The sequence below is a fragment of the Acomys russatus genome, chromosome 16 (assembly GCF_903995435.1).
Source record: "Acomys russatus chromosome 16, mAcoRus1.1, whole genome shotgun sequence".
Classification (NCBI taxonomy): domain Eukaryota; kingdom Metazoa; phylum Chordata; class Mammalia; order Rodentia; family Muridae; genus Acomys; species Acomys russatus.
Genome location: NC_067152.1, coordinates 31,991,422 through 32,003,967, shown reverse-complemented (window position 1 = coordinate 32,003,967; position 12,546 = coordinate 31,991,422). Strand labels below are relative to the sequence as shown.

The window sequence follows — 12,546 nt, the reverse complement described above, 5'->3', positions numbered from 1 at the left end:
GCTGGCTTCGAACTCACAGAGATCTGCCAGTCTTTGCCTCCTAAGGGCTGCGAGGGTGTGTGCCACCACGTGCCCGGCGCATTATGCTAAAATTTTAAAACAAATTTAACTGGGAGTCCTGATTTTTCTTTCAGCTCTTTGAACCTGGTAAACCTAGAAAGAAAGAATCTGTCAGGTGGGATTGGGTCTTAGGACTGGCCTCCTGGTCATGGACAGGGCCTTTTCCTTAAGGCCTTGGCTCAGAGGTCCCTGCCTAGCACAGAGTCTGGGGTAGTCATATCCCGAGCCCCGCCTATACTGTCACACCGGTGGTCAGGGAATGCCTCCTGAAACTGTGAGCTTGGAGACATGAAGGAATGAGTTCAGGAATGAAGCAGAAAAGGATCCTCCCAACAGGAGCTTTCCCAGGTTTTGGAAGGTCCTGAGGGTAGCCAGGGAGCCTAGCACTTAAACAAGATTCCATCCTGCCAAATCTGTCCCTCCTTTTCCTCCCAGAAGCCCAAATACACCCACCAAACAATGAGAATGGCTCAGCTCCATCTTTAGTTTATAAGCATGTATTGGCCTGCCTGTTAGCACACCAAGGAAGCTGCTGTTTACCGTAAAATAGCCACTAGCTTCCTCCAGATGAAAAGCTGCTTTAACCTCGGTTCTATCTCAGCCATACATTAGGCAGCATGCAAATCCTCTAAGAAGGCCCCCCTCCCCAATTCTGGCTTCCGCCTGTGGGAAGCACCCAGCATGCCGAGGAGCTCCTAGGACTGCCTTCATGGAGAGGGCAGTCCTACAGACGTGTTGTGCCTCACAGCGTAAAATACCCCACTTCTCTCCCACTCTTGGACCCTTGGTGAGTCTGGCCAGGCATCCAACAGGAAAGGACCTTTTGTTCCCTGCTTGTAGGAAGTCTGAGCTGGGCTCTTATCTACCCCTAGCATTTCCTGGATAGGGAGCCAGGATCCGCTTGCCCAAGCTCCCAGCCTTCGCCTTGGCAACTGTCTTAAGTACAGACCTTGGCAACAGGTCTAAGGGCTTAAATGAGAAGTTGGAAGGGCCGTATCTATCCTTAGATTGCTGTCTCTCCCCTCCTGTTCCCCTCCGTGTGTGTGTGTGTGTGTGTGTGTGTGTGTGTGTGTCCTGGAGTGGAAAAAAAGGGGGCGGCGGGTGTACAAGAGGCGGGAAGGACAGGATTATCCCCAGCATTCCAGTAAAGTGTAAAGTGCCACCTCCACCCACGGGGGGCTGGGACTGGTGACCCTGGGTTCCCGGAGCTGAGCTGGGGCCCAGGCCTGGCCTGACACCTAGCGGCGTCCTGAGTTCGGGCGTGGCGAGCGGGAGGCTAGAGACCGGGAACCCAAGCGCCTAACCCGCGCCGCCAACCTTCCCCTCCGCCCCACGCTAGTCCGGAGCGGGTCCCGAAGCTACTGGGACTCGGATGGGTGTAGCCGCGGTGCGCCCCGAGTGCCCTCGCCGGGCGGTACTTCCGGCGCAGGTGACGGTCGCCTCCCGGTGCGCGCTACCGCAGTCCCGCCGCCGCCCCGTCACCATGGCGACGCCGTGGCGCCGAGGCCCGTGGAACCGGCAGAGCGGCCGGGAGGCGGCGCGGGGCGGCGCGGGGACGCGCGCAGGCGTGGCGGCGGCGGGACGAGGTAGGCGCCGGGTCCCGGGGAGCCGAGTTCCGCGCGGAGGTGGAGGGGCGGCGGGGACTGCTGTCCGGGGAGGCCGGGCGTCGAGCTGCCCTCCCGCGCGCACCTGCCGCCGAGTCCCGGGCGCCTTCCCCACCTGGGAACCGCGAAAGGCGGCCAGGGCACCGCGGGCCGCATCTCGGCAGGAGTTAGAATGGGGACTGCGGGTGACTCGAATTTAAGTCTCGCGGCCCGTGACTGTATTCTAGAATAAAGTGGGTGGGAGTGGGCCAATCTGCGTTCGCCGCGATCGCTCTTAGGAAGCCCAACATCCTCCCCACCCCCGCGACTGGTTCCTGCGCTCAGGTGCGGGCCAGGTGGGTCCTTCCTCTCGTCTCCCGCCTCCCGCCTCCCTCAGGTCCGGGTTAGGAGTTCCCAGAATGGCAGAAAGCCTGGCTTCATGCTTCAGTCTTGGTGGTGACGCAGGTGCGGAACTTCTCGGAGGGATCGGCTACCGCCTTTGACATCTCCGTGTGGCGGCCAGGCCACCTCCCCTTTCTGGTCATATCTCTTACCCTTACCTCTTCTCTCCCCACCCCACCCCCCACCTCTCACCCGGCGCTACATCGTAAATCACAGAAGGGTCCTTGTGGACTCTGCCTTCCCTTTTTGGTTGCCCTAACTCTATTCAGTCTCGGTAATCTGAGAGGTTTATAAAATTCCTTAAGAAAAGTTCCATCTCTGGTCACCCGGATTCTGTCCTGTGCTTTTATTAGCAAAACAAAGCAAAGCCTTGCCACCTCCCTTAAATACCTTGATTGCTCCCCAGCGCTTGGGTCTGGGCGGAAGACACTGGAGTGCTCCAACCCCACCCTGTAGGAGGAGCTCCTGGAACCAGAAGTAGAATTGCCCGCAGACGCCCTGCCCTGCCACTACCTGGGTGGGCAGAGCCCAGGCTTCTGGAACAGACAGACATCTGAATGCTGGGATTAAAGGCCACCATGCCAGGCCTCACTCTACATTTTCTAATCAACTCATAATTAATTAGAATATAAGAGGGAGTATAAAATTTCAGAGATTAAAACTACCACCTGGGTCATGTGTGGTGACAAGTGGCTGTGATCCACCCATGTAGGAGGCTGATACAGGCAGACTAGAAGTTTAAAGCCAGCCTGGGCTTGAAAGGGAGACCCTGAATCAACACCATGCCCCTCATCCCCCACCCCCAAAAACAACAATAACAACTAGCCGGTGGGTGGTGGCGGCGCTCGGGAGGCAGAGGCAGGTGGATCGCTGTGAGTTCGAGGCCAGCCTGGTCTACAAAGTGAGTCCAGGACAGCCAAGGCTACACAGAGAAACCTTGTCTCGAAAAACCAAAACCAAACCAAACCAAACCAACCAAACAAACAAAAAACAATAACAACTAAAGACAGACTGTTGACGGTCTTCCTTGCTCTAGAAGCTTCTGTGCTATAGAGGGTGTGGGTTGGTGGTGGTCAGGAGGGGTTTGTGCTGTCGTGCCACCTGGCTTTTTGTGGCCCCATCCTCACATGTCAGTTGCTGCCACTATGACTTTAAGGAGATAGCAGTTTTTTTGTTCAGCTGCTGTTTGGTTGAACGCTAGCTAACCCCGTGGCAGGCACTATGCTAGGCACTTGTGCATATTTTTCCCATTTAACTTTTCTGCAGTCCAATAATGTAGGTCTCGATGTCCCTGACAGTTGAGGCCAGCTCCTTAGAGGAGGGACAAGGCCTTCCTGATAGGACACAGTAGTAAACAGTGGAACACACTTTGAATTGACATCTTTGTGGCCCAGGCAGCACTATTAGCCTCAGATGTCTTAGATGTTTTGGCACTCATGGGGCCCGTCCTCCATAAAATTAAATAATGATATTTTCAGATTACATTGGTAAAAAGATAACATACATATTGGATTAAAATAAAATAAAGCATTTTAACTCCTAAAGTTCACTTTTCCCCTTCTAAAATGAGAGGACCTCTTTGATTTTTTTGTTTTTGTTTTTTGTTTTTAGAGATAGGATTTCTCTGTGTGGCCTTGGCTGTCCTAGGCTTACTTTGTAGACCAGGCTGGCCTCGAACTCACAGCAATCCTCCTGCCTCTGCCTCCCGAGTGCCACCACCACCCGGCTAGTTGTTATTGTTGTTTTTGGGGGTGGGGGATGAGGGGCATGGTGTTGATTCATGCGCCACTGGGCCGGCCCTCTTTGATTTTTAACTGTTGGTGAGTTCTGGCACAGACCCCTTGCCCAGTGCTTACTCTAAGGTCTGCTTTCTTCCTTGAGCACCCTGGGTGCCCCCATCCACCAGCTCAGCTTCTGTTTGCCTTTTGCCACAACACATTTTAGGGTCTTAACCATCAAGGAAAGCTCTGGTCCCTTCCCCCACCATAGTCTTTTCTAACCTAATTAAAGCCTGCTGCTGATAAGGGAGGGCTGTGGCTAAGCCAGCTTTCCTGCTGTCCAGCCTCCCCGTGCTCTCTGCTCTCTGCCTCCTGGGTTGTACAGCATGCGCAGTGTCTGGTACCAGTAATGAGGTTAGGTGTGGTTGCTTTTTAATAAAACGCAGTGGGCCTGGAGAGGGAGCGTGATGTTCGGCAGTTAAGCCCTGCGGGTAGCTATGTCCCTGTGTGATTGCATTAAATGGGAGCCAGTCTGCAGGTGGTGTGTAGAGGGTGGGGTGGATCTCCTTGACTTCCCCAGCCCAGAGATCTGCCACCTGGCCCTGAACTCAGAAGGGAAGGAGAGTAGCCATGAAAGGGGCCACATGACCCCAAGACTCTAGTCTGAACCAAGTGTGATGTATAGTCAGCAGGCTGAGGCAGGGGGATGTCAAGTTGGAAGGCAGCCTGGGTTATACTGTGAGACCCTGTTTTGAGAGAAAGAAAAAAGAAAGAAGAGGGAGGGAAAGGAGAAAGAACACAGATATGTGGGAGCAGAGGAAACCTAGGGGCCACAGGGCCATTTCCAGGCTGAGAAGCTATCGCCCACTGTTCTGCTCTCAGAGGCGAGGATAGACTATAGTGAGCAGTGTCCACATGAGGAAAGAAGGGTAGGGCATTCTCACTGTAGGGGTGACCGGGGACCACGATGCAAACATACCTGCTTTTAAGGGGACAATCCCCAACGCCTTTAAAACTCACAGATCCACGAGTGCCACAGGCAGAGCAGCTCTGCGCAGAGTCGTGGGGGCATTCATCTTCACCAAAGGATCCTGAATATCTGTAAGATGCAGGACAAATTAAAACTTTTTGTTTTTGAAACAGGGTCTCCCTGTGTAGCCCCAGGCTAGCCAGGAACTTGGAATCCTCCTGCCTCAGCTCAGGAATGCTGGATTGCAGATGCCTGGCAAGTCGTTTATCCTTTCTGTAACTCCAGATGTTGCACATGTAGAGCCTACTGAATATGAGGTCCCCTGTAGGCAAGCCATGCCCACCCTAGGTGAGCGGTCCTGCTCGGTGAGTGACAGCCCCTCTCAGGCCTCCTGCATCATCTTGGAGACTCACCTTCAAAGATGGCCACCTCACAGGGGGCTCTAGCTTCTTAGGCTGGAACTGGCCCCTGTTGACTCAGCCTGGCCTCCTCGGTCCCAGGACTGCTCGGCTGGGCCTCCTGCCTGAGAGTAAACTGGCATTAAGACGCTGCCACCCACTCACTCTCCGTAAGCCCCCTTTCTCCTACTCATGCCCATTGTCTCCTAGAGAGCTGCAGGCAGCATCTGCACCTGGTGCTCTGGCAGTAGGAGGGCGAGCAGGGACCAGGGACACTCCCTTAGTCAGCAGGGGCCCCCAGAGCCTTGACTGGCTTAAGTGTTTGGAAAACGTGGCAGTGTCACCCTAGTTACTGGGCACTAGAAAGTTCAGAGCCACAGTGGCAGTGGGAGACCTCGACCACTAGCAGGAGACCCAGAGGAGTGAGCCCTTTTCCTAGTCCAGTGAGGAGGGCCTTTTCCTGGTCCAATCAAGTGCTCTGCCACTGAGCTACATCCCAGCCCTCTCTGGCCCTTCTTGTAACATCTGCTACTATTAATACTTGTCTAGGAGACCCTGCTGGCAAGGACCAAGCCTCCTCTTTTCCAGCACCTAACATTGCCAGCTATAAGGAGCAGCAGCAAGCAGAACAGCCATTTGCTGATAGTAACTTGGGGCATGTCCTTTATTGTCTTTGTGCCCTGATTTCCTCATCTGTCACATTGGGGTAACACTCTTGTTATGCTCACAGTGTTATTGAGTGTTAGAGAGGGTATGAAGTGCCTGGTACAGAGAGTGGGGCTCACACCTTTAATCCCAGCACTCGGGAGGAAGAGGCAGGCGGATCTCTTTGAGTTCTAGGCCAGCCTGGTCTACAAAGAGAGTTCCAGGACAGCCAAGGCTACACAGAGAAACCCTGTCTCGAAAAACCAAAAAAAAACCCCAAACCAAACAACCAAACAAGAAACTAGAGAGTGGGGCTCACTGGCTGTCACCCCCACCCCATGCATTCACGCTGTCTCCCTCGGGGTGGTGGGTGCAGGCAGCGCTTAGGCACTCACTTCACAGGGATGCAGGATCTTCAGTGTGGGATGGTAAATTTACCCTCCTCCCTTGTGAAGAGATCTTCTCTAAGGTCTCTGTGCATTTCCTGAGGGCATTGACTGGGACAGCAAAAGCAGGCTGTGGAGGGCCAAGTGCCTGACCCTGCAGCCCAGACCTGCCCTTTGGATTCTGTGAGGCTTGAGGAAGCTGTGGCAGGTCATCTGCTCCTGTGGTTCTTCCTGCCGGGGAGCTAATCAGATTGTCCTGTGCTTCTGGGCTCTCCAGAGATGAATCTAATAAGGGAGGGGTGACCTGCAGAGGAGGAGGCAGGACACAAGACTGCAGGGGACAGCATTCTCTCTCAGTCTGATACCTGAGGAGTTGTGGAGAAGGTGAAGTGACCTTGTCTTCGAGGAGCAGGACAGGACACTTCAGTAGAGACCGTCGTGGGATTCGTCTAGAGCAAGACCCAAGAGGGTGAGGAAGTTTTGGGGAGCCTTGAGGACAGACGAGGGGTTGGAGTAGCACTTGGGGACAAGGTAGTAGGCAAGATGCCTTTGTTCTGGAGGGAGTCTGGTGGGGGGCAGTGTAGGCGGCAGGGAGCAGAGAGCAGGAAGCAGGGCCCCCAGGAAGTGTTAACAGCAGGTTGTGCTGCTACCCCAGGGGACCGGAAGCCTCCATGTGGACCTGGTGGGAACATAGTGGGGCTGCAGACAAGTTAGGAGCATGTGGCAGCTGGCAAGGGTGATATGATTTATGAAGCTGGCATGTTCCACTGTGTCAGACACATTGAATAGGGAGAGGTTAGCGTGATCTGTGTGGCAGCAAAGATGGCGCAGACCTCGGAGCCCCTGATCTGTGTGTGACCTTTGTTGGAGCTCCCAGGCAGGAGGAGGGCAGCCCATGGCTATCTGGGAGGCAGTGATGGGAGAGGGACACTGATGCCGGATGAGGCTGAAGTGTGGGGTAGGGTGGGAATCTGAGGGAGGACAGAATTGGCTTGAGATTTTGCGGTCACGTGTTGAGGACAGACAAGGATAGCAGCAAGAGTTCCAGAAATAGGGATTTACTCTTGGCCAGGGCTTCAGAAAGAATTCCCACACAGCAGGGGTGACTTCAAAGAACACACCAAGAATTTGAGGAAGAGTTGTAGATCCCCTAGCAAGTGGAGTGTGGGGGTGAGGGGAGGGCTGTCTCTGGCACGGGCACTTTTGGGTCCCTTTCCCCAAGCTGGGCTGCCTCAGTGGAAGAGGATGTGCTTAGTCCTGATGCGACTTGACATGCTGGGGTGGGCTGGTATGGAGGGAGGGGGCTTCCTTTTTCTGAGGAGAAGGGGACAGGTGGGGGGGGGGGGGAGAAGAGAGGGGGAAGGTGGGACTGGGAGAAGAAGAGGGAGGCGCCTGCGATTGGGATGTAAAGTGAATACATAAATTATTAATAATAAAAAAAAAGGAGTTTGAGAAAGAGGCTAACTTGGCTTCACTTAAGTCTCCGAGCGGTGCGTATCCATGAAAGAATCAGCTCCCCCTAATGTTCAGTGTTGGGCAGCAGGAATTAGGGGCTCAGCTAGAGACAGAGACCAACACAGTTCGGTAATGTGGAGCGATTGAACCGATGAGGCACAAGTATGTTCTTCTGTGTGAAAGACGTGTGTGCAGTGCCATTACCCTTACATGGTCAGAAGGTGGCACGGGCCTATTTCTATGCAAAATGTATGTGTATGTTTGACAAAACTCATGTGACTCATGTGAAGATGCAGATGACTTGCTTTTGTCTGTTCACAGAGAGGATGTCATTAAGTGCTTTGTTCTTCTTTTCCAATGGAGGAGTTACTGTCAGAGAGTCAGGAGGCGGAGCTAGAGCTGGCAGACCCAGGCCATCTGGGCCAGCACACGTGCTAGCTAGTGTCGGGGAAGTGCTGCCACAGGCCCTGTTTGCGGCTGCCACGCCGTACTCACTGCTGCTGGGAGAAGTGGTTGGCTGCGGAGGCAAGTCCTGTCTGTCCAGGGAGGGGACAGTAAGCCTGTGCTCTGATGTCCACGTGGTGGTGGCATTGGGAGCAGCTTTATGTTGAGTCTCAGCTATTGCCAGCACCAAGGCGAAGGGAACAGAAGTCAGAGCAGCTTGGTTCATCTTTCCACCCTTTCTTTCTCATGGGAACATGATGGCGACAGGGGGAAGGGCCGAGAGCTGGCCTGAAGTTGTCCTGATGGGGAGCCTTGCATGCACCACAGCCTCTCAAGGGCCTCCTGATACAGGCGGTGCCTCCTTAAAAACCAACATACGGCTCTGTCTTCTGGCACAGATCGTTGGCAGTTCAGTAGGTGGATGAGGACTCATGAGTTCCGCACACTGCTGGGACCTTCAGTTTCGGGGAAACTCCACCCGAGGGAGGAGAGCACCCCACACATGCTTGGTTTGGGAAGGAGCTGGAAAGGACAGACTGGGGGCTCCTGGCTGGCTTGTGGTCTGGCCCCGCAGGGGAAGTACACAGCTACATAGAGCAACCTTCCGGGTCCCCATGCTGCCTCTTAGGATCATAGTTGGGGCTTACAAACGGGTGAAGGAACAAGGCTTCAACTTCTCACCCAGGAAGGGCTTTCCCATCCCTGAAGAAAGGAGTGGCAAGCCCTGCACCTTCAGGGCATTTGCCTGTGTCTCCAATGTCAGAAAACTCAGGACATCAGCAAATAAGAATCTTAACTCGCTGGGCGTGGTGGCGCACGCCTTTAATCCCAGCACTCGGGAGGCAGAGGCAGGTGGATCGCTGTGAGTTCAGAGGCCAGATTGGTCTACAAAGCGAGTCCAGGACAGCCAGGACTTCACAGAGAGACCCTGTCTTGAAAAACAAAAAACAAAAAACAAAAAACAAAAAACAAAAAACCCTTAACTCAGGGATGGGGCCCATTCTGTCATCAGAACTTGGGGTGTTTTCAAACTTGTGCCCTCGCTGTACACAGAACCCAGGTGAGGTGTGTCTCTGTGGGAAGGCCTGGCCGCCTGCTGAGGTGTCCCTGGGGTTTCAGGATTCTGCCCCCGGCTGATGGCAGGGGTCTTGGCAGTGGGAAAACGAGTGTGCACAGCTTAGGTACTGCGTGGGAGAGGTGGCTGGTACCGTGAGGCAGGTTCTGCCTGTGCAGGCTGTGGGCCACTCTTTTGAACTCTTGTCTTTCCTGCAGCTAGGGTTTCAGCATGGAGCACGGTGCTGTGTCTGTCCCTGCCGCACTGCCCTACTATGTGGCCTTCTCCCAGCTGCTGGGCCTCACCGTGGTGGCTGTGACTGGTGCATGGCTTGGTCTGTACCGAGGTGGCATTGCTTGGGAAAGCTCCCTGCAGTTTAATGTGCACCCACTCTGCATGGTCATCGGCATGATCTTCCTGCAAGGAGATGGTGAGTCCCGTGACGCCTCCATGGGTGAGGCAGCGTGCAGGGGCCCTGCCACGGCAGACATCTCTTCCACTTAGACAAACTGAGGGTTCTAGACAGGACAGGTGAAGAGGTTACATAGAGTCCGGGGAACCTGTGGTTGGAGGCTGATCGCTGTTTGCACTGGCACCACCTCTGGTTTCAGCAGGTGGCATCTCAGGGGCAGGGCACAGCTGCCTTCTAGAGCAGGGCCACGCAGGGCTGTAAGCTATCTCCAGGGGCAGCTGGAAGTTGGGAAAAGAAATAGACACCGGTACATCTGTGTATTGCTGAGTGTGGGCACAGCTGAGCTAGCGTGCCTGTCCGCTGGGGCAAGAGCCAGCAGGCACCTGGCCTAAGCAGGGGCTAGATCTGGGGGTGGCTATGACAGGCATCTCTCAGTGGCAGGTCCTAGAAGGCATCAGAGGCCCTGGGGATTAGGCAGGGTCACATTAAGCCTTGAGAGCTGGGGAGCTGCCTGCCAAGAGCAGAGTTTACCTACCTAAGAGGGCTCTGGACAGCACACTCTGCCGATGGGTACCTCGAGTCTGCCCAGCAGCCCAGTTTGGCTGCATATTGAGTCCTAAATACTGAATCAATGAATTATAGAATACCTGGCAAGGCCAAGTGTCTCCCAGGCCTAGCAGTTGCTCAGAGTGGGTACTCAGGGCAGAGTCCTGACTTTGCTGCCTCTGGTGGTGGCAGGAAATGTGGCATAGCCTCCTCTCCTGGCCCCCTGAGTGTGTAAGCCCTAGGACTCAAGGAACCTTGACCAAATTGAGGCTGGGTGCAAGATCCCTGTGGAGTCCTGATTTCTCCTCCAGTTTCTGTGATTGACAAACCTTGACAAGCTCTTAGCACAGACGGTTGTCCAGCACAGGCCTATACACCTAAATCTTTCTGTCACTTCCCACAAGCTCTGCTGGTGTACCGTGTCTTCAGAAAAGAAGCCAAGCGCACGACCAAGATCTTGCACGGGCTGCTGCACGTCTTTGCCTTCATCCTCGCTCTGGTGGGTAAGTTCCATCTCCACCTGCGGCTTCAGGCCCCAGCAGCAGCTGCTGGACACACACTGTCCTTGCTCCAAGCTACTTGGCTTGGCCCCTACTCTCCTCCTCACAAGCATCCAGGCAGGGACAGTGGGTGCTGGCCCTCATCCTGCTGGACCAAAGCCCAGAAGTTCTGGCTAGCAGTCTCCCCTTTCCATGTCTAGCCCTGTCCTCATATGGCCCCTGCCTCCGCTCCAGGCTTGGTGGCTGTGTTTGACTACCACAAGAAGAAGGGCTATGCCGACCTGTACAGCTTGCACAGTTGGTGTGGGATCTTAGTCTCTGTCCTTTACTTTGTGCAGGTGAGTCTAGTGCCAGCAAGGGCTGGGGAGGCAAAGGGAAGGGAAGTGGGGCTCAGGGGTGCCATAAAGGGGCCCATTTTCCAGGGTGCATGTCCAGGGGAGAGATAGCAGGTTAATTTAGTTGGCTGTTGTTTTACTGGGTATAAACTAGGATTCTAGAGGCCAGGGTGCCCCAGACTCCTTTGCGCTACCCACTGACTATGCAACTGTCGAGTCACATGCCTCAGTTTCCCAAATCCGTGGGGTGATGAGCTGCTGTTTGAGAGCCAAGGCCTCAAGGCAAAAGAGGACCAGGCCACCATGCCCATAAGTCTTTCATGCTCCACTTCTGGCACTCGAGGGGATGCAAGTGTGCTTTGGTGGCCTCCCATAAGTTAGGCCACAGCCAGCTCATGGCTCAGCAGAGTCCTTTTTTCTTTTAGTGGCTGGTGGGTTTCAGCTTCTTCCTGTTCCCTGGAGCTTCGTTCTCTCTGCGGAGCCGCTACCGCCCTCAGCACGTTTTCTTTGGTGCCACCATCTTCCTCCTTTCTGTGGGCACAGCCCTCCTGGGCTTGAAGGAGGCGCTGCTGTTTAAACTTGGGTAAGTGTCATGGAGAGGCAGGACCCCGAGGGTCCTCTGCTTCATTGGAAGCCTCTTTCTGAGCTGGCTTTCCTTACTGGGAGGGTGGAAGGGTGGGCACTGAGAAGCCTGGGGCATCTTTAAGGCCCAGGCTGCGTTTGTCCTAACTGGAACCTCTGGCGCCTTCTACCTTCACTCTATGCTACAGGGCCAAGTACAGCACATTCGAGCCAGAGGGAGTCCTGGCCAACGTGCTGGGCCTGCTGCTGGCCTGTTTCGGGGTGGTTGTGCTCTACATCTTGGCTCAAGCTGATTGGAAGCGTCCGTCTCAGGCCGAAGAGCAAGCTCTCTCTATGGACTTCAAGACGCTGACAGAGGGAGACAGCCCCAGCCCACAGTGATGGCCCTCCTCATCCTGTACAGGGGCTGCGTCTGGGTGGTCCTCTCGGTTCTGTGGGTTTCCAGATGTCTTTTTGCTCATCCCTGAAGAGGCTGAGGCTTCAGGCCCAGGAGTGCGGGGCAGTGGTGTTAATTTAGTGGGGTTCCAGGGTTTGGGGTTATCTCAGCTTTTCCTTCCTTGCTGCAGTTTTTGACTTATCCTGTGAGCCATGTATAGGCCCTGCCTCTATCTGCTGTTGTCCCTTCTTATGCAGAAAGCCTGGTTAGGGGATCTGGGGTCAAGCCTGGTCCTGATCCTTAGAGGAGCTAGGCAGTAGCTCCACCCTCCACACAGATGGCTGGGGCTGGGCCTGAAGGACTGACATGGAAAAGCCGAGACTGCCGCTTTGTGTATTCAACTCCCGAGTCCCAGCAGCTTGGGAAGCACGTGTCCTTGGCAGTAGAGCAAGTGACATTATGTGTAAAGTATGCTGGTGTTCAGAATAAGGTTCCCTAGAAGGGTTGAGTCTGCCGTGTGGCTTGGCCACAGTCTTGGACCTTTCTGTTCTTTTTAAATCCCTGAGCCTTAAATAGGCTTTTCAGGGAGGGGGATCAGTGCGCAGAAAGCAGGTAAATATCTGCCCTTGGGGGATGAGGTTAGGCTGCTGGCGGTGAGGAGGCTCCTGGCCTCTAGCTGC

The 12,546-nt window shown here is 54.6% G+C and overlaps 1 protein-coding gene across 1 annotated transcript; it reads left to right on the top strand.

Annotated features, from left to right (window-relative positions):
- The first annotated feature begins 9,310 nt into the window (after positions 1 to 9,310).
- LOC127200535 (transmembrane ascorbate-dependent reductase CYB561) lies at positions 9,311 to 12,173 on the top strand. The gene is made up of 5 exons (XM_051158884.1): positions 9,311 to 9,545; positions 10,478 to 10,576; positions 10,808 to 10,911; positions 11,334 to 11,491; positions 11,679 to 12,173. Exons 1-5 carry the CDS (start codon positions 9,347 to 9,349, stop codon positions 11,869 to 11,871), a joined length of 753 nt encoding a protein of 250 aa, XP_051014841.1. The 5' UTR covers positions 9,311 to 9,346; the 3' UTR covers positions 11,872 to 12,173.
- The last annotated feature ends 373 nt before the right edge of the window (positions 12,174 to 12,546 follow it).